We start from the raw sequence: 22,700 nt of genomic DNA, 5'->3' as shown, positions 1-22,700 counted from the left end.
AATTTTAATTCACTAATAAATTCATATCAATTAAACTATACAACATTTCTCTTAACAAAATACAAGCACACGATTTTTCCGGTCAATTTGACATATGGCTCAAGTGCGTACAGTCAAAAGTGTGAAATAATAATAAAAAGTGTTACAATTACTAGAGTCTGGTTGCCCTTTGGGCAACCACACTAATAAGTATAGTGAACTTACTCAATACTGTACTTAAGTACAATGTTGAGGTACTTTTAATTTCCTAGATTTACTACTTTTACTTCTACTCTTCTACTCTACTTTTTTTTACTCCACTACAATTATTTCAAAACTTTAGTTACGAGTTACTTTGTTGATTATTATTACAAAACAAGTAACCACTTCAGCCCTATATACATTTCGTCCATTTGAAAATAGGTAATCTCTCTCTAGGTCGTCCTTGAGCCCTCCTACAAAATCTACAAACTCACAATGCGTTGTGATGCATCGTGAGCTTGCAGATCTGCTATTTTCAAAAGATAATTTGAAATGGGACTTCTGCATAATGAGTAGCCTGCTTTTACTTTTGGTACTTTAAGTACATTGTACTTTTTCTCAAGTACCAGTACATATTCAATTCCGGACATTTACTTTTAACAATATTTCTATATTGAAGTATTGATACTTTTACTTCAGTAAAAAAAAATAGTACTTTTTCCACCACTGGATACATTTACATCACTGCCCATCCAACCATGTGATAGCAGCAGCCTAGAGCTTATAGCTTTCAAAAGTGTGACCGAAAGGGTTGCCAGCCCAAATTCTGGCTTGGAAAATTGAGATGCGGCAAATTAATACGATTAACTGTCAGACATCTGGCCAACAGTAGTACATGCTTCATGTGACCATGGCTGTAGAGGTGAGATTTGTTGTGCATTTTGGTGTGTACATTTTGTGTACATTTTGGCCTTAGGGTGGCATTAGAGGAAAGAGCATGGGGGTCACCAAAATGTGTTAATCCAGCCATGAGCATTAAGGTGTACAATAAATCCCATGAAAATCCAGCCAGCAGATTTCAATGTATCTAAATGTCTGGGACCAATGTGTTAGACAGACCGATCTAGTTGTGAAGTTGTGAACCAGGCTGTGCTATGTGGAAGATATCACTTTCCCTGGGTAAATAAAGGATGAAAAGAAATCCATCCCATACGGGATTGTACATCTGCACATCCATCCAACCAATAAGATTCAATCTCCCTCTGGGTACACACAAAAGCCTCTGTGCTGAAACGGAGTAGTTGAGCTGCAGGGTATTGTGTCTACATTATTGGCTCGAAGGAAAAACTCATTGTGAAAGACACACACACACACACAAAGGAACAACCCCACTCAACCTTGGAGGCTGTGGCTCAGCAGGCACGCCTCAATTTAGTTAAAGCTATGTTTCATCCAGGAGATGATGGAATGAAATGGGAGACAGGAGAGCAATCAGGAGAACAGACATTGGTATTCCAGTTGAGTCCCACACGGTAGTGTGAGTCTCATGTCTCACACCTTCCTCTTGACAATACAACCTAGATTCTCTGTGGGGTTCAGGTCAGGCCAGTTGGCTGGTCAGTTAAGCATGGATTCATGGAGATGCTAATTTTCCTTTCCAGCTCGATTTGGCACCTGCCCACAGTGCCAAAAATACTAGTAACTAGTGTACTGACCATGGTATTACTGTGCTTAACTGACCAGTGAACTGGCCTGACCTGAACCCCACAGAGAATCTAGGTTGTATTGTCAAGAGGAAGGTGTGAGACATGAGACTCAACAATACAAATGCATTTACAGCTGTTATCAAAGCAAACCTGGGCTTCCATAACACCTAAACAGTGACCAAGGCTGTTCACAAAAGTAGCCCAGACCAAGTATTGACTGCATACAATAATGTACTTTTCAGATGGTTGACATTTCTCGTCTAAAAAAATCATTTTTTTAGTGGTCTCGTAAAATATTCTAATTTGTTGAGATAGGATTTTTTTTATTTCCATGAGCTGTACGCCATAATCATCAAGATTAAACCAAAACTTTTGTAATTATATTAGGGGAAATGAACTTTTACACAATATTCTAATTCATTGAGATGGAGCTGTACATACACCGTTCCAAAATAATTGCTGGAATCCGATGGCAGACATATTTTGTACACAAAGGTAAACTGCCATAAAATATAATAACATTAATAATATGCCAATTAGATCTTGATTATCTTATTTGCAAATTAGACATTGTAATAATGACAAGAGGAAAGGCGAAATAGTCAATCAAAATAAATTGTTTGTCCTTTCTGAGCGCATTCAAATTTAATGGAAATCTTAACCAGCATGACAAATTGTGAGCTCAGGGTGTGGGAACATCATTAACTCCATTAGTTCCTCAAAATCTGAGGCCATGCTCTGTCAGACAGTGTAGCAAGTTTCATGTTGGTGGTACTAGGGAAAAGGCCACATTGTCACCAAAATTAGCAATGTCATTCTGTCGGGAACATGAAGGAAAATGTCATGGCAATCCGTAGTTGTTTTAGATATGCTGTCAATAGGATCAAGTGCTTGACACACCGATGGACGGATCAACTGACTGACTGACATATCCATCATTAAAACTCCGCCTTGGCTAAAGACTGTCTGTGTCCCAACAGAGTTTCACAATGAAACAATATGTTCATTCTAATAAGAAGAACATAAATGGTGCGTGTGTGGCTGTGTGCATGTGTGCGTGCGTGTGTGTGTGCTCTAGGCAGGATCTGTAGTGTTCTTGTTTTTTTGTTTTCCAAGTGGTTGGAGGCAGGTCCTGCTTTGCATTAAGTGTCAGTAGTCATTTCCCCGAAACCAACAGGCAGGTCCAGATTTGGACTCAACAGACTGGCTGAGGTCCTGATGCTCGACATACCGATGGACTGATCAACTGACTGACTGATATAGCCATCATCAACCCTCATCAACCCTGCCTTGGCTAAAGACTGTCTGTGTCCGACCAGAGTTTCAATATGAACAATATGTTTATTCTAATAAGAAGAACATAAAGTGTGTGTGTGTGTGTGTGTGTGTGTGTGTGTGTGTGTGTGTGTGTGTGTGTGTGTGTGTGTGTGTGTGTGTGTGTGTGTGTGTGTGTGTGTGTGTGTGTGTGTGTGTGTGTGTGTGTGTGTGTGTGTGTGTGTGTGTGTGTGTGTGTGTGTGTGTGTGCGTGCGTGTGCGTGTGCGTGTGCGTACTTTAGGCAGGATCTGCAGTGTTCTTGTTTTTTTGTTGGGTTTATTTTTTTCCAAGTGGTTGGAGGCATGTCCTGCTTTGCATTAAGTGTCACAGTCATTTCCCCGAAACCAACAGGCAGGTCCAGATTTGTCAACAGTCAACAGCCTGGCTGAGGTCCTGCCAAAGGATTTATGGAGACACGCTTTTGGTGGGAAAGCTGCCAAAGAAATACAAGGCTTTCAATTTCATCAGCTTTCCACTGTCGGCCATCCAGCCACTTTACACTGACTGTTATAAGGTGTTTCTATTTTCTTTATGGGTGGTTTAGACAGAAGATATTGTTGTTTGTACCCTATAACTAAATTTCAGCAAGGACACATTATTAGCTGTTGAATATATGTGGAACAGCGATAGAGAGGTAAATGGGTGTGTGTCTCAAAGGTTGCTGGTTTGAATCCCCAGAGACTTGTGCCGGTACTGCACATGGGTCTGGAAGATGAATGAGAAACAATATTTGGACACAGTATTTGCTTTTGAGAAAAATATTGAACCTTCCATTTGTTCAGCTTAGTTGCTCAGTGAGTAACTGTAGAAAACAGTAACGCTACACGACAGACCTCAGGTGTGATTGTGTGCAACGGTATCAGTGTGAAGTAGTGTTGTAATACACCATCTGTGCTCAATAACTTCCCGGACAAATTATACATTTATAATAGGCTACAGTGTTGCACATACATCACGTTCAGGATTTCAACCTATCTGTCTGAACTCAGTTAGACTAAACTGGAATGAAGTTTCATGACAGCCATAATGTAGGTTAAACACAGATGATACCAATGATGCTGATTAATGTTGTGTAGCTGTTCTGTTTAGTGTAGCTGAACCTTTGCAGTGAGCCAACATGCACAGTAGTAGCACCCTGACTATGATGTTTTTTTGCTGTTCTTATACACAATATACAGTGTAATAGCCCACTGAGCAATAGACGGCTATTAAGGTAACTCCACACTAGGTTATTAACTAACTAATAGTAAATAGTAAATAGTAAACACTAAACAGTGCAGGCACACTGGTACAGAGACCAGAAAAGAGAACACAACAGGAGGGGGCATATAACTTGGCAGGCCAGGCAGCCATAAGAACACAATACAAAATATAACTTTAACAGTACAGCAGCTGCCCGACCTTCAGAACACAATAGAAGACATAGGTCTATATTAACATTGTAGCAGCCAGCAGCACTATAGGCTGCGGAAAGAATTACTTCTGTCCGTGACAATAACCAATCCTACAGTTTGAATTCTGTACACACGCACACATAGAGCAAAAATGATATGGGGAAAACAATTGGAAATGTTTTTCTTTCAATTTTTTTCATTTTTTAGTTTTTTTAACTTTCAACTACTCCTAATTTGAATCGACTTGTGTTAATGAAATTGATGCATCGATGCATCATTTTTTTAATGAATGCCCTACACCACACCAAGAAGACTTGTCGTCAAAGACTGCTTAAAACTGTAAGATTGCAACAGACTGGCATTTTTTTATCAGCACAAAAAAAGTCTGCCGACGAAACATTATTTCCCCGATGCAAAATGCAGAAAGCAGCCTGCAGTGCTGGTTTGCACTGTTGCCAGTTCTGCTTATTATAAGCGACTTTGGGCTAGTTTTCCTGTAACAGCTTAATATTCATAGTTGCCCGTTGCTTTATAGTTTGGGCTTATTTCTGAAGTGTAGTTGCTTATTTTGGCTTGCTTTCGTGATTCGTTTTCATAGACCTGGTCGCTTGTTTCACTCCACTCTACAGTGGAGTAATTTACCCCCCTCATCACTACAACATGGATAGCGTCGCTCTCGACATCGGCAACCAACCGGACATGTTTGGTTCTTCCGACACGTCGATAAAGTGATATGGACGGCAAGCGACGGGAGATTCTCGTCGGGAGTCTCCTGCCGACAAGCTCGCGCCTGGCGACAGCCGACCATCGGGGCAATGTGGAGTTGGCTTTAGACGTGCGTCTAAAAATGGGTTAACAACGTCTACAAATTTAAGTTTTTTAGACGTCTAAGCTTAGCCCAGACGTTGATTAGCAATTGTTTAAATGTCTATATATAGACCGTCTATATATAGAAGTTGAAATAACGTTTCAATGTCTAATCTTTTTTTTTTTTTTTTTTTTTTTTTTTTTAGATATTTTTTTGCGGCTTACGCCTTTTATTGATTTTTGAAGGGACAGACAGTAGGCTGACAGGAAACGGGAGAGAGATGGGGGGATGACATGCAGTAAAGGCCGTGTCGGGTCCGGGAGTCGAACCCGCGGCACACTGCGACTGGATTACCAGTCCGGTGCCCAGACCGTTACGCTACGGCCTGGGCCTCAATGTCTAATCTAAGAATAGAATTGAATAGAAGAATAAACTTTCATTTTTAGACGTTATTTAACCCATTTTTAGACGGCCCTTTAGGCGTATATTAGACGTCTATTAGACATAAAAATGCTCAGTGGGAGTGGCATGAGTTAGTTCAAATGGGTCACAATTCCAGTGACCGCTGTTTAGTCCAGAATACCAACCATTCGCTGATCCAGTGGAGAGAGTATACTGTAGTCTCATCTCCTCCCCCAATTTCTGTGAAACTTGCCTTGTGGGCATTTTGTGCATGCCTTAGGTTTTTATTTATTTAGGGACATCCACAATCATATTATACAACCATTTCTCAAATAGTGTTTCTATGTCCACAGGTTTTTTCTTTTCAGGAAAAAAAATAAAAAAATAAAAAAAGCATATGGGAGACATAAGAGAGTATTTGAAACTATGAGCAGTAATTAAAATAGAAACAACAAAACCAAAAAAGAGAGACATGAGTAAGACAGAATCATTCAATCCTTGCCGCTAAAAAAAATCTGGTCGCAAAGGAATAATATATTCCACCCAGTTAGACCAAAACTTTATAAATGTCTCCTTCTGCAGTCTGAGAGAGAAAGTGATCTGTCTCCCTTAGTCCAACCACGTTTATATTTCTTCCACATAATGCTATGAATTAAGTTCAATATTCCACAAGTGCACCACCACATCAGATTGTTCTTAATTTCCTATAAACTCCACAACTCCACTCCAACTACACTTTTCTTACCGTAATCTGATTTTATTGTATCCATCAACCAGTACTGGGTTTTAGGCTTGTTTGCCTTGTTACAGAAGCCCCTTTGGGACAAAACACTGTGAAACGACTTTGGTCATAAGAAAAAAAAGAAACGAAAAGAAAAACTGAATTTTTCGACTGATGTTTTAACCATTAGGGCAACAATGGGAGTGGATAGTATGTGCCCAATCTGCACATCCATGTGCACAGAATTCAACACTGACTCCAACAGTGTTTAGTCTTTAACCTTTGGCTATCACCTGGCTGGCTCAATAGTAGTTTATGGTCCTGCATCTTTCTTTGGTATGTCCATGCACATTGCTGTGGGATGGGCTTGTGTTGGTTGACTTGTGATGGTAACCCCCCCACCCCCCAATACAAATGCCTGTTGGTGATACTGCTCATTCTGTATGATGTAAGAAGCATTCTGGTGTAGCAGAAAGAGAGAGAGAGAGACCCATCTAGGGATTTCTGAAGGGCAGGCTACCGGGTCCAGCCTCCACAGCCTTATAGGAGATCATACAATCGCTGAGAAGAAGCACACTGGCATCTTGCCATTGAGAGCCCTCCTTGTGAGTGCCTTCTTCGCTTTAAGGTCTTTCCCTCTGACGAGTTGAACCATGAGCCCATGCAGATATATGAAGCCTGGATGCTGCACACACTTTCATACATAATGGCCCCAGGTGTGTGGCTATACCTCGGGCCTGCCTCCAGCAATACAGAGGGCAAAAAACACAGCTATGAGATGGAATGAAGCAAATGCATAGCCTGTCTGAAGTACTGCTCGACCGGCTGAGTGCAATAAGGAGCACTATAAGACAGATACAAATGTAAAGAGACAACAACAAGTAATTTGGGTAGCAAGAGACCCAATAACAGTAAACAAAGGATTAAGATGCTCAATACAGCCACAATTCAGTTGGAACAATAAGATTGTTTTCATTGTCTGAAAACAAGAGAGAAATGCTTGTGAGCACAAGCCCTACATTTATACACACAGACAATCTGCAATGATTGCTAATTGAATCCACAAGGCCGATGCCTGTTGGGAATGATGCCCATTGGGAATGATGCCTGTTGGGAGGTCGTTCCCCTCCAGTTATGCAATACCCGTTGCCATTTTACCAGTTGTACCATTTGTCAGAGTATGCTTACTCTGTCCATTACCATTAGTTTGAGGCCAGTCTATGATGTCAGTACTGTCAGTGGTGGGGAAAGTACTCAAATATTTTACTTAAGTAAAAATATCAATAATGCAATGTCGAAATACTCTGTAAAAGTCCAAGTCAAAAGTAAAACAACAATATTGGTATCAAAATATACCTAAAGCACCGAAAGTAAAAAGTTCTCATCATTACGCAGAATGTCTCATTTAATACATTTTCAAATATTTTGAAAATATCCAATATACAATCTCACAAGCTGTGAAGTCTGGAGCTCTCTGCCGGAATTGTTGCCTCCGCGACCCGACTACGGATAAGCGGTTAAAGATGGATGGATGGATGGATGAAGTTGTGAACTTGTACAGTAAATCGGCTATTTTCGCTCTAAGGCTAAAGTGGTTCAAAGTTGGACAGAAGTTTATAGAAATATTGCCAATGATCGAATATAAGTCCAACTGATTCTAGTAATCTCCCTGTAGGCAGTTTGAGTCACTGGAGATGCAAAACTGGGCGAGGGAATCCAGGATTTTTGTTCTTTTTGTTAAAGGTATGGAAATGAATTAGCAAGGTACAAAAGAAGGGGCTACAGTACTTCAAACGGATCCTCTTAATTAAAGTGGAGAATATCATTATTCCCTTTAAACCTATAGGTAAGACTCTGAGGACAGCCACTAAAAATAGGGATCACTTTAATCTCCACCATGCGTGCGTGTGTGCATATGTGCATGTCTGTGTGTGTGTGTGTGTGTGTGTGTGTGTGTGTGTGTGTGTGTGTGTGTGTGTGTGTGTGTGTGTGTGTGTGTGTGTGTGTGTGTGTGTGTGTGTGTGTGTGTGTGTGTGTGTGTGTGTGTGTGTGTGTGTGTGTGTGTGTGTGTGTGTGTGTGTGTGTGTGTGTGTGTGTGTGTGTGTGTGTGTGTGTGTGTGTGTGTGTGTGTGTGTGTGTGTGTGTGCGTGCGTGCGTGCGTGCGTGCGTGCGTGTCTATGTGTGTGCGTGAGTGTGTGCGTGCGTGCATGTTTGAAATGCTGATCTGACAGAAACTGTTAGTTTCATCTCAGTTTGTTCCATCCTGGGTCAAAACTCAAACAGCACTTCACTTCACAACCAAACCACACTGTCAGTCAGCATTGGGCTTCCTGTACACCACATTGAGAATACAATACCATCATGCATGAAGGGTGATACACAATATCATTTGATTATTATGGCTGAGGTAGGAATCGTTCTGGTAGGAGGGGGGAGGTCATCAAGCACACAGGGTTGGATTTACCACTGGGCTAGTGTGGGCTGCAGCCCAGGGGCCTACGCTACGACTGTGTGTGTGTGTATGTGGGGGTGGGGGTCAAAACGAAAGATGGAGATAGAGCCCTGCACGGGAGTGTGTAATCCCACTCCCACCCGCTCCCGTTGGATGTCTGACCACTCCTGTCCGCTCCCGCAATGATTTAATTATTTGACCCGCAGTGACCGCCTGTCCGCCGCTCCCGCCCGCAAACAAAAAATTAAGTCCCATTTAGTCCAGCACGATCCCGCGATTTTATCGTTTAGTTCCGCTAAACCACCAATATTTCCATTGAGATCGAAAAACATTAGGTGTTTACCCAGTTGCTCACAGACAGAGGGAAATGTTTATATTGCGACGGGACACATAGGTAGGCCTATTATGCTATATATTATATTGTGACCGCGATGAGATGCACGGGTGCAGCGTGAGCCGTAGAACGAGAGAGAGAGATGTGCTGGTGGTTATAAAAGATTGTAGGCTACTCATCCTTGTGTTCTGTTTCATGTTATTATTGCTGAGAGTGACGCACGCAGGGAAAAGCAAAAAGGGCTTTAGAACAGAGAATGTCCGTCGCAGGGAAAACAAACTCCTCCGGTGGTAAATCACACACTTCTCACAGAGTCACTTTCATTACTAATGATTGACAGGTGCGGCCGCTGTCCCGTTCCGTGCCTGCGGGGTGTGCTCATGCACGTGCTTTGGGAGCGTGCCTGAAGATGTCTCTTGGACATTATTACAGAGAGAGAGTAAGACTCCACGTACGGAGGAAATTACTTATTAATTGCGGGAGGATGTGGGATTTTGCGGATTTTTTGACCCCCTTTCCCACCCGCAGGTATTTAAATACCGCCCGCTCCCGCAACATTTGCGTTGATTCCCGCGGGTACCATGGGCTCCCGCTCACGATGTTGTTCTAACGTAAGGGCCACAACAATTACTCTAGCCCAGCGGGCCTCAACTCCTATAAATCCAGCACTGCACACAGAATTACTCTTCCTTCTGCCAGGCCCCTTCCCTACTTTCTGTAGGAAGTGTTGCCGATGATACTATTTAAGGCTCTGTTCCATTTAGTGTACAGTGGTTCTCATAATTTCAAGGACTCCCATAATTCTTGAGAGTGTACAAATGGAACCGAATGGACCCGTAAGGTTCCATGCATACACTCTCCGTTACACGCCCGTATGGGCCATTTTGAACTGACTCCAGCACACTTTGAGTGGGTTTCCAGTGAGCTAACATGCGCAATAGCCGCAGTGTGTATGTTTGTGTGTGTGTGTGTGTGTGTGCGCGCACGTTTTCTTTATTCCCTTCATGCCTGCAGTGATGTTATAACATACTGTATACATGTGTGGGTGTGTTTTCGCCTATTGGAATGCAACAAAGCAAACAAATGTGTTTGAGTGTTTAGTAATTAAATAGAGATTATGTTCATCCACTTGGAAGGAAATTGGCTTGAATCTTCCTCTGTGCTTCCAATACCCATAGACCCCACCCCCCCCCACACACACACACACACACACACAATTTACAATTTACAATTTAGGCATTTAGCAGACGCTCTTAATCCAGAGCGATTTACATTAAGCAAGAACAAAAAAGCATGGGAATACATCACATAAAAACATTTATCATGAAACATGCGTAAGCTAAGAAAGTAACAGTGGAATATCTATATAATGAAACTATACAGTGGAATATCTATATAATGAAACTATACATATAAACTATACATCTATACTACTATATATACATTATGTACTATGACGTGCTATGACTACATAGTATGCAATTATAGTGCTGTCTACATAACATGCTATAAGTCTGTATCAAATGCTATCTAAGTCTACAGAAATGCTATCTAAGGGGGTGGGGTAAGTGCTATGGGCCATGATGGAGTCTGAAAAGGTGGGTTTTCAGACTACGGCGGAAGATTGGGAGTGATGCTGCAGTTCTGACTGCAATGGGAAGTGCATTCCACAGTTTTGGAGCCAGAAGGGAGAAGAGTTTGGGACGTGTGGAGCGTTGTCCCGGCGTTTTTAGTGAGGGTACTTCCAGCTTCCCTGCGTTGGCTGATCTGAGTGCGCGGGAGGGTTTGTAGGGTTCGATCATACTTGCAAGATATGGGGGAGCCATACCTTTGGTTGCTTTGAATGCCAGCATCAGAGTTTTGTATTCTGTGCGGGCAGCGACCGGGAGCCAGTGGAGGGAGCGGAGCAGGGGGGAGACATGTGAGAATTTTGGCTGGTTGAAGACCAAGCGAGCTGCGGCATTTTGGATCAGCTGGAGAGGCTTAAGTGCACACACACACACACACACACACACACACACACACACACACGCAAAAAATATATATATATATATTTAAAAAAAAAGGCTAACTGTCTAGCTAGTAACCAAGTGGTAATGTGAATCCACCTGCACACAAACAGCCCGTCTGCCTGTTGATTTAGTTTGTATTTCTAGTTAGTTTACTAGCAGTAGAAAGAGCAAGAGCTTAAATGTTATCCCTACTATTCTGTGTCCTTATCCTTCCTAATAAGAAACATTTACCTCTCTTTTATATGACTCATGTATTGTATATAGTAATCTCCTGCTTGTTTTTGCACATTGATGGCTATATTCAGTAGCTTTACAGCACAACTTACTTGAATGCACTAATGCTTTAACATCCAATTATGCCGGTGTACAATGGGCCCTGGTGCCATATCATACACATACCTACTGTACATATTAAACAATAAAATGCAGCTGTTTTCCTCGCCGGCTATTCCCGTTTGCCTTCGCAGAGTATGTTATGCATTGTTCTGTAGCATGGCTACGTTTCTATCTTAAGTAATGAGCCTTTTATGTTTTATGTGTGCACAAATACCAACATTTTTTAACAGGTGGTTTTTTCGCAACTTTGTGGTACTGTACATGTACATCACATGGCAAAAATAACATATTGTCTACTATGTTCATAGAATGTGTATATTGTTGCCAAATGTTTGTCTATTTTCACAGAATATTTGGCTCTTGTGACTTTCCTGTAATACGGTCGGAACACTAGGTTAATTTAACTAAACTAATTTGGAAAATGGTTTGCTGTTTGTGGGTGGCTGGCTGGCTGGAAAACAGCATGGTTGTTTTTCACCACCTGTGCGCAACCTAACACACACACACACACGCACATATTAACTGTATATATGATGATTTCGGGTGTGCCAGTACAGTACAGTGACAGTAAGTACAGTAGAGGGACCGGTACACGGTAACTCTGTCATTTCTCAACCGTTTCGGACGCGGGGCGGCACGCCGGATCCGGCCCGGCACCCTGGGTGCGTTCCTGTGGGTCTGGAACTCCCCCCCCCCCTGTGAACCCCCACACGGAGTTGCACCACTTGCACTTCCTCTATTGAGATATTATGAATTTTTATCTCAATGTTTTTGTATTAATGAGGTTTGAGATTCAGTTTGCCTGTGTGTAATCATAAGATAATATACTGCCCAGCCATCCATCTATAGCTGCTGCTGCTGCTTGCGTGCATGCATGCGTGCGTGCGTGCGTGCGTGCGTGCGTGCGTGAAAGTCTGTTCTGTTGTTACTCATTCTACATGCCCCACGAAGACCACAACATTTGTATGCGGATTATAAACAGACCCAAGTCCCTCATGAACTTGAACCGTGGTAGTAGTAGTAGTAGTGGAAGTGGTAGTAGTAGCACTAGCAGCAGCCAGTAGCTATAGTAGTTGGTCAATGTGGAGCCATGAGAATAAGTGACAGCTTCCACTCCTTCACCATATTCAGTCAGCCAGGATATGTACACTGTCCCATACCAGTAGTTTGTGTGGCCAGGCTGTTCGCCTCCCCGGCTTCCACTGTGTTGTTGTCTGTTCTCAACAAAACATGGCAGCCCTGAGAAGAGGCAGAAAAGTGTTCCCTTTACTCTGCGCCCTTCATACAAACCGGGACAGCTGGTATTGGTTGCTTGGCTGACGCTTGACACAAGGTAAGCTCTTTGCTGTCATAGAGGTGCCTCTCGACTCCCTTGTCAGACTGGGAGGCCGGCTATTTGATGCCCAGTCTGGCGGCAACCTATTTGCAGACATCATTGAGATTGATGTGCTAGCAGGCTGCTGCATGGGGCCATCCCACGCTGAGAGCTGGATGGCCTGGATTGATGAGATGGAGAAGGATAGCATCACACAGAAAATACAAATCTCCGCCATTCCAGTGTTGATTTTGGCGACTAAAACTATGACGAAACATGCAGGGGGTGAAAAAGTTTTGTATCTCCATGGTAACAAGCAGCCCAGGCTGAGCATGAACCACCGGTTTGCTTATTTCCTGTGATACCACTGTGTGTGTGTGTGTGTGTGTGTGTGTGTGTGTGTGTGTGTGTGTGTGTGTGTGTGTGTGTGTGTGTGTGTGTGTGTGTGTGTGTGCGCGCATGTGCGCGTTCGTGCGTGCAAGAGCGATCACAATGTATCAGGTTACATACACACAGACAACTCAATAGACAGCGTCAACAAGCTCACCATCCGAGTTTGCAAGCTGTGGTGGTCTGGTGGACAAAATATATTATCACCTATCTGTCTTTGATTGATTGATTGACAATTGTATTAACAGTTTGCAGAATGGGTACAGTTCGAAGAAAGTAGGCCTACAGGCTACAGGTCAATAGTACTACGCAAAACAAAAATAAATCATATACACGGTTAGAAAAAAGGGAACACGTGTACAGTATATAAATATTTTGGGGGGGGGGACTGTTGATAGGGCGTTAGTGGCATAGGAGCCACAAATTGATTTAACCCTTTGTTTGAGCCGAATCTGGGTTGAACGTGGTTTGTAGAAGTATGGTATGATACAACACGAGCGAAAGAGAGTGTCGAGAGCGAAGAGCGGATTTCTCGGCTGCTCCGCGCCGCTCACATGCTCTACTCAACAGTGCAAGTTTAGGTCACCCAGTGGTATTGCAGCTGTTCATACCTCAAACAGACAGACAGACGGACGGACATACGGCCATAGGGACACATGCGGCCAGTCATTGGCTCAAAAAACTACAAGCCAGCATGGCGATGACCCCTGCCATGGACAAATCAAATCCACATTAATTTGGGGTGCCCAAAAATCCCGCAACCACCAATATTTACAAGCAACTAAGCCCAAAGTCGCTTATAATAAGCATACCTGGCAACACTGTCTTGAAATGAATGGTAATGTTGGGCCATTTTCACATTTAATAAAATCTGATTGAAATACTGGACCAGCCGATAGACAGACAGGCCGTTCATAAGACACATTTTAAGTAAGACACGGTGGAGAAAGAACAGTGTGAAAGTGAGACAAGGACAGTACTATGATGATGCAAGAAACTCGGAAGGACAATGAGAGTTGACTCTCCCAGAGGTCTCATCTTGTCTCCTTTCCTTTCCTCTTCCTCCTTCTTGTCTGTCACTTGCTACTGGGAACAAGCTAGGAGTAGGTAGAGGAGAGAAAGCAGCATGATGAGGCAAGAGAAAGGACAGTCAAGGAGAGAAGAGTTAAGAAGAAATGAAAGGATGCAAAGAAAAGTGGAGGAGCTAGTGGAGGAAGACACAGAAGGAAAAGAGGAGAAAGACGAGCGTCAAGACATCTTACTATTCTAAAGGAAAGCATTGTCTCTCTCAAAGGTCATTCATTGCCATGATGACATGCAGAAAGAAGCTGAAATACGATTGAGAGAGAGATTGAAAGAGAGAGACATAATGAATAAATAATTAAACAGAACAGGAAATAAGCCATCACAGCTGCAACATTATGTTTTAATTAACTACAAGAACGTATTTGTCTGCAAGGAGGATGTCTGGCTTTGCGATAAGGACAGACACTCCTGAGAATCTATAATGAACAAACAAATCACAAAGATTTTCATTTATTTGTCCCCCACCACAAAAGTGGTGGGTGGACTATGAAGGTGAGGGTGCATGCGTGTGTGCGTGCATGAAATGCATCTGTGAACAGGCAGTAAGTGGCTTAATTGCTTTGCTGACCTTAAATGAAAGCGTCTCTAGCATGGTTGACGTGTGTGTGTGTGTGTGTGTGTGTGTGTGTGTGTGTGTGTGTGTGTGTGTGTGTGTGTGTGTGTGTGTGTGTGTGTGTGTGTGTGTGTGTGTGTGTGTGTGTGTGTGTGTGTGTGTGTGTGTGTGTGTGTGTGTGTGTGTGTGTGTGTGTGTGAGTGTGAGTGTGTGTGCGAGATAGAGTATGACGTTCCAATTTGCTTGTTTAAATACAGTATATAAAAATTATGCCAAAAGACAATATATTGTAGCCCAGTAACCAGTGCGTGCGTGCATGCGTGCGTGTATGGAAAACGAATGAGAAATATACTGGGCAAGAAGCCCTTGAGCCAGCAGTTAAATCATAACTGCTGGCTGCTAAGTGGACAACACATATCACTGCAGTCCGGCAGTAGCAGGCATCTCCCAGTGGTCAACACTTACTGTAGGTGACTGTGGTTCTAGCAGCGGTCAACAGTAGATCATTGTAGTTTTATTGGAATGAATATGTGTAAAGAGCAGTGATAATTGTTTCACAATATTTTGATTTAGTCTTTTGAATAACACACCATTTAGTCTTAGTCCTATTTAGTCTTCTATTCTGAAAAGCCTTAGTCGGCTTAGTCTTTAGTCTTAGTCAACACAATTAACACTGTACAAGAGTGTTGCTGCACTCGGCTGACCCAGCTTTCCCCAATATAAATGAGGGCTGAAACAGACCACCGTTTTCAACTTCTCATTTGACAGGGTACAGATTATATTGTCATGGAGTGGACAGGGAAGGATTTATTTTTATTTTATTTTCTGTTGGGGGCACACTGGGACCTGACCTTCTTTAACAATTCTTTTTTCCCCACAGCTGCCATTGGAGTGTGTGCGTGCGTGCATGCGTGTGTGCGTGCGACCGACAGACAGACAGACAGACAGACAGACAGACGCTCGCACATAACTTTTAAAACATTATCTCCCATTGGTTCTAAAGAATAACACATATTGCACCTGTTACAGACAGGAGAAAATCGTTGAAAAGTAATAGAAATAATTGTATTACTAAATCCACATAGGTTCATCCATTCTATGAGATGTTTTATATTGTAATCAATTCTATATTCAACGCCATGCATGCAGCCCCTAAATGTTTCAACGTGGAACATACTGTATAGTGTAACAGTTATTTTCTGTTTAAGTGCAGGATTGCGAGAAAACATAAAATACACAGACATAATCATGAGAACTGACTCTACCACCACTCCCTATCCCAGACTACAAATAAATTATCATCCTGCAACAAAATGTTATTGCCAAAGGGGAAGAGCTTCAGGATACATTATCCTTTGGTATAATTCCACAAAGTACTGTCCTTAACCTAAATCTTAACCCACATTAATCTGAATACTCACACGTAATGGCCAAAAAAAGTAACAAAGGTATTATCAGTACCACACAAGATACTGCCCTCTGTGCAGTTTATATGCTCCTCAGTGACTCCCCATATTAAAATGAAGATATCTTTATAGCTCCACCAACTTAGCTATTGCGATGCTCCATATATTTAGAAGCCAAGCTTGCCGCCTGGTATTGCTGGGGAAATTGCATGCGCTGACAACACTTCGATCAGCATGTTCAGGTTTCGATACCAAGCATTGGCTTGAGTATTGCGTACAGTAGGATTATGGACTATGCATGATTTTATTGAGAGGGTGATTCCATTAACCCTGACATATTCTATTGAATGGATGAATTAATGAATGAATGACAAAACTGTTGGTGCTCTCAGATCACTTTTAACTTTAGTTGGAAAGTCAACAGTACATTCTTCACAGTCAAGCTGCCACAATTACGGATACTGTGTCACTCAAGGGATTGATTTATACAGTATTTGATTATGGGCTATATTTCGTGTTGTTTTTTCTGACAAAGTTCTGTTTCTGTACTTTTAGAGTTGTTTATATGCTCTTAGATATAAGTGCAGATGCGTGTTGGCATATTTAAAGTGATCTGTTGGGTCTCTATTGGATTTTGTGGCTCAGTTCCCTCCAGCATTCTAAAGTCAATTGGATTTGTTGACTTTAAAAATGGTCAACTTTTATCGAGTTGCATTAAGCCCTGGAGGCACACTTGGCAATTTCCTCTAATTTCCTTCTGCTGTGGTCAATAATAGCTTCTCCTTTTATCTGTAACCACTATAGAGACCTGCATTTTTGTTTAACCACTTAAACTATAATATACTTTGTTATACGTCGATAGCGGAAATAGCCTATCGACAAGCTCACAATGCGTATAGCGTCGCAAGCAAGTGGGTTTGAACAGTTCAAAAAAGGGTTCAGTGAACCCTTTTCTCTTTCACACTCCACCACCTGCAAATGTGTCAAATTTGTCAAATGCTAACACAATGCTGTCAAGAGCGTTACAAACAGAATGGCTCATTTTGTGCATTTCCGCAGCAACCATATTGGCATAAACACATTGGTTTTAGCAGAATACTGTATTTACAATAAAGTTAAATCATAATCATGCCAAACACAGCTGATTGCAATTTCAGCTGAAAGGCTACCCAGCTGTTTTCATCCCTTTACCAAACAGAGAAATGGGGAAGATGTGGGATGTGTGCGATGTTGCATATCTGTAATAATAATGGGGCTTGACGCAAAAACCCAAACTGTCTGGGAACCACTGGCCTACTGTGCTGGCTGTCTGGAGGAGCGGACGGTCGTACTTTCTTCCACCCAAAAAATGTTATTTAGTTATTGGCTGTTGAATAAAGCTTGTTTAGACCAAAAACACAAACTGGGAAAAGAATCGGAGATAAATGTATTTTTCTAAATCTGATAACATCGAGGCGGATGCCAGGCGAAATGTTCACTTCCGGTTCATTTCCGGTTGTATCCGTCTCCTGGCCACCTAGCATCATTCAGTAAACCAGTAAGACCATAGGACGCAATATTGCATGCTTGGCAGTCAACCGTTGGATTTGATGCGACGTGATATGATGTGCTTAAGTTGGCACTAGTCAATGTGTTGATAGTGTGCATGTTCTCTCTCTGTTCCCTCTCTCCTACAGTAACCTGTCTAAGAACCCTCTGACAACGTTGTCGTGGCAACTGTTCCAGCATCTTCAACTTAGCGAGTTGTAAGTTAATTTTTTTTGGCATCTTCTAATAATCTAATGTATGTAAATTATTAAAGCATGTTCCTTCCTTGTCCACGACACATCTGAGCTCCCTCAGACTGAGATGTTTTGCTGATTTAAATGTTTACAATGCACATTCAAGCACACACGTGGATATATGCACACACGCACGCACACATGCACACACACACGCACAGTGAAGCAACACAACAACACTAACAACATATGGCAGGTAAGTACACGTCCATCTGTGTCTATTCCTAACACACAACCAGTTACCCACACACACACTGACACAGGCACCCACACACACTCGCATGCACACTTGTATGCTTGCACGCTTGCCGCGCCATGCCCCCCCCTGTTGATTGATTGTTGATGTTTTTGTCTCACCCTGTACAGCACGTTGGTCAATGTCTGATTGACCAATGTTTGATTGACCATGTCTGTGCCTGTGTTTCTGTGAATATTCATGTGTGTTAGTGTGTGCATGCGTGTACATTTGTGACACACACACACACACACACACGAAGTGAAGTGGATAATTGACACGTAGAATTGTACAGTGTATGTTGTTTCTGTATACTGCAAAACAACACCCACATAATATGTGGGTGTTGTTTTGTTTGTTTTGCAGTAATAAGTTAATTACAGTATATATTATATACTGTACTTAACTTATTAGAGAGAGAAACACATTTCCACAGACTTTTATCAGGCAAAATCGAGATCTGAGGATCGACATGCTTTTTGATTGCAAGTTTAGACACAGTAAAATCTGCAGTGTTAATTAATGCATGTGTAATTCCAAGAGTGTACAAGACTTCTAATGTATGTTACAAAGAGTCTAATTTGTTTTGAGTATGAGTTAGAAGAGACCCCATGGGATTGTTTCATACCACCATCTAAGAAGACATTTAGTTTGATTAATTAACACACGCACGCATGTGCGCACACAAGCACACACGCACAGAAAATGTATTTTAGGAGGAAGGAGGGAGTCCTACCCTATTTTCTTTGAGCCATTACTGTGTTTATTAAATTAATTTACTTTCATTTTACAAAAAGAAAAGAGTGAGGTAGAGAGAGCTCTTGCAATGTGTTATGACTGGCTGTCACAACTGTCCATCTTTTGAGTTGTTTTAAACTCTGAACACATACACTGCTTCATACATGCTGTTTTTTTCTTTTTTGCCTTTATTGATGAAAGTAGTCTGACAGGAAATGGGGAGAGATATGGGGGAAAGACACGCGGCAAAGGCCGTCGGGATCGGGAGTCGAACCCGCGGCACGCCGTCAGGCTGGCTCAGCAGCCTAGGTGCCCAGACGGTTGAGCTAACCGCCTGGGCCTGCTGTGAGATTCTTATGCCACTGGTTGTCAACCTTTTTTTTCTACTTTTTTTTAGCCCTGGACCACTAGCATACCGTATTTCAAACAATCCCCAAGAAGAACCAACCACCCCATCTCCTCACAATATACTTTATAATAAATACTCATAGGCGTACTAGATTTCCAGGCACTGATCAGAGCAATGGTCACCAGGTTATGGACATTTGAAGTGGTAAACACTACTGGATCACTGCCGTAGCCCCATGTGATCAATGGCAGAGTCATATTTATAGTAATGAGACGTGTTTAATTTGCCCGTTTGTATATGGTGATTAATAGCATGGCTCTGTCTTTTGGCCAATGATGTGATGTGCGGTTGGAACTAGCTGTTGTATAATACCCTACAAACAAGTGTTAAGTCTTCTCTCTCTGTGAGTTATACTGTACACCCACAACTGCAGCAACATCTTATAACAAATATAATAATAGTGCTTCCATGACCAATTTTGATTACTATTGTTTTAACTGAATGTTTGTTCCTAGTTTAGTTTGCAATGCTTCATCTAACGAACAGTACTTTCAATACTCTTTGTAATAAATGCTATATCTTTATGTATCCTTGGGTGCAAATAATAAACAAAACACAAAACTGCTTTTAAATAATACAGGCTACTGTAGTATACTGTATAGTGTAGACAGACAGACAGACAGACAGACTGACTTTGACTGACATTGACATTGACATTGACTTTGACTGACTGACTGACTGACTGACTGACTGACTGACTGACTGACTGACTTGTACAATTGCACACCTGGTACCATTATCTTGTGCTTGACTGACTGGGACCTTCCCTGTGTAACCATGCAGTCTTCAACCAAATTGATTATTTCATTGAAACCAATTCAATCAAGTTGGAACTGTACAGAGGTTTAGCGTCACCTTTCTCTACTCACCAAACCAACAACCTTGCTGTCCCAAGCCTATCCTTCTCCAACCTTCAGATTAACATCATTAGCCCTAATGCCTTGTGTCCAGTGTGTCCTGTTAGGACAGTGTAGCTGTGTTTTTTTCACACAGAAAAAGGAAATACTATTTCAGGAGGCCTCCTTGCCTTGTTGTCCTATTTTCAGAGGAGGAAGAAGCGGGCCAGCTCCTCAGAGAGTACCTGCTCCTCCTCTTAGTGGAGATAGGGGAAACCCTGCTTGCAATGACATCATGCCTTCCATCTTTTCTATTTCAAAGGTTGTTTTAAGTTGTTTTCCTTCTCCCTTCTAGGCAGACAGGTTATAGTGGAGAGCTTTGTGAGCTTATAGATCGGCTGCTTTCAGGCCATGACACGGTATACGGTGAAGTATGAATCTGGCTTAAAAGGGAAGGTACAGAGAGGTGATGACATGCAGATTGAGTACAGTACATGGAGTGAGAACAGAACCCAGTTATACGAGGTCGAACACATTAACTGATTGAGCCACCCAGGCGCGGCGGCAGTTTTTCATTTTGAAAGGCTATTTTTCAGGCACTTGTGCTTAACAGTTTGACTGTTTTTTACGATTAACCCGCATTTTAATCAACCCCCCTTCACTGCCGAGATTGTTGTATTACCTTTAGAGCACACGCTGAATTATTTGGGCTTTTAATCCGCGAAAATCGAGCGAAAATAGCTCCCCCCGTTTGTTATGAACGATCGAACCACCCGCCATCTTGCTACACCGAGAAGAGGCAGCACAGGACCCGCCTCCATGAGGCGTTGAACCCAATGCGTTTGCATTGGCCTCAATTTCCCAGAAGCCCTAGCAGCTCACAGCATGTGACGATTTCCGGTTCATTGTCAACACGAAATGCACCTCCTCTCTTCCTAAGCGGCGAAAAAGAATTTTCTTTTTTTTGTTTACATTACGGCGGATTAAACACATAAAACAAAAGTCGCGTAAGTCTTTTATGGCAGCGACATTAACCTGGAGTAATCCATTCCCGGCACGGAAACTGTTAATATAGACGTGGCCGATGAAGAGAGACAAGTGGGAGGAAGGAGGGGTGACATGCAACACAATGAGATGGGAATGGACGCCAGGACGTGGTGGTTTATTTGGCACACGAGGGGCCCTATTTTTGGGAAACCATGCAGTACAACTGAATTGAATACTAAACATCAACATATTATTTAGACAATATTTCTTATATACAGTGTTACCACAGATACGGGATGTCGCTCCGACGTCACGTCAGAGGCGACATCGCCAGACTATAAATACAAGAGGTCTAGACAGATTCATCAGATTAAACAGCATTTAGCTCATTTGTTGTGTTTCAATAATGGGAAGGACTTGTGACAGTATGCCTTCATCTATTTACGTAATGCTATAATCATGTATTTAGTTAAGCAGACAGGCCCCTGGATCTGTGATACCACACCATTAGAGTATAAGTGTGCAGCTTAGCTCTGTAATAGAGAAAGTGTGTGTGTGTGTGTGTGTGTGTGTGTGTGTGTGTGTGTGTGTGTGTGTGTGTGTGTGTGTGTGTGTGTGTGTGTGTGTGTGTGTGTGTGTGTGTGTGTGTGTGTGTGTGTGTGTGTGTGTGTGTGTGTGTCACAAATGTACACGCATGCACACACTAACACACATATGAATATTCACAGAAACACAGGCACAGGCATGGTCAATCAGACATTGGTCAATCAGACATTGACCAATGTGCTGTACAGGGTGAGACAAAAACATCAACAATTATTACCACAATAACAAAAAACAAAAACATCAGTAATTAATGCCACAATAACAAGAGTGCAATAAAACAAAACAAACATTAGGTGCGATTAAAAGCCAAAGAATAAAAATGTGTTTTAAAAAGTGACTTAAAAGACTCAACAGAGTTTGCATTTTTTATATTAAAGGGCAGACTATTCCAGAGCCTAGGAGCAGCAGAGGCAAAGGCACGGTCACCCCTACTCCTGAGGTTCGTTTTGTGAGCTTCCAGGAACAGCTTGTCTGTTGACCTCAGTGCCCTTTATGGAGTGTAAGGGACCAGAAGTTCAGTTAACCCTTGGACTACCAATCCCAATTTTTTTGTTTGGGTAACAAATTGGCATATTTTTAATTCATCATTTTCACATTAATAGAAAGATCTGGTGGTTTGAACAGATGGTTTTTTAATTATTTTCATTGCTAGTGTATTCTCTCGAATTGCCACCAGATGGCGGGAACGCACCATTATGCTGATTTTGGACAAAATAGACGAATCTTCCTAAGTCACTTCCGGTTCAACGATCGACAACATCCGGTTGGAGGCGAGCAGCTGCATTTTGCACCAACTGCAGGCGCTTGAGTGATGGCTGGTCAATGCCGAAGAAGAGGGAGTGACAATAGTCCAGTCTGGATGATATAAAGGCGTGTATTGCCATCTCCAGCTGTTTAGGTGGAAGATAGGGTTTGAC

At 42.2% G+C, this 22,700-nt stretch overlaps 1 protein-coding gene across 1 annotated transcript in view; it reads left to right on the top strand.

Moving 5' to 3' along the window:
• Positions 1 to 22,700, top strand: part of LOC310855150 (NT-3 growth factor receptor-like) — a 262,706-nt gene that overhangs the window by 119,855 nt on the left and 120,151 nt on the right. The window contains 1 exon segment of the mRNA XM_083760043.1: positions 17,868 to 17,936. Coding sequence (XP_083616169.1) covers positions 17,868 to 17,936 — 69 coding nt within the window.

This window comes from Protomyctophum parallelum (assembly GCF_964188405.1).
Source record: "Protomyctophum parallelum genome assembly, chromosome: 2".
Classification (NCBI taxonomy): Eukaryota; Metazoa; Chordata; class Actinopteri; order Myctophiformes; family Myctophidae; genus Protomyctophum; species Protomyctophum parallelum.
This window is presented reverse-complemented; position numbering and strand designations above follow the sequence as displayed.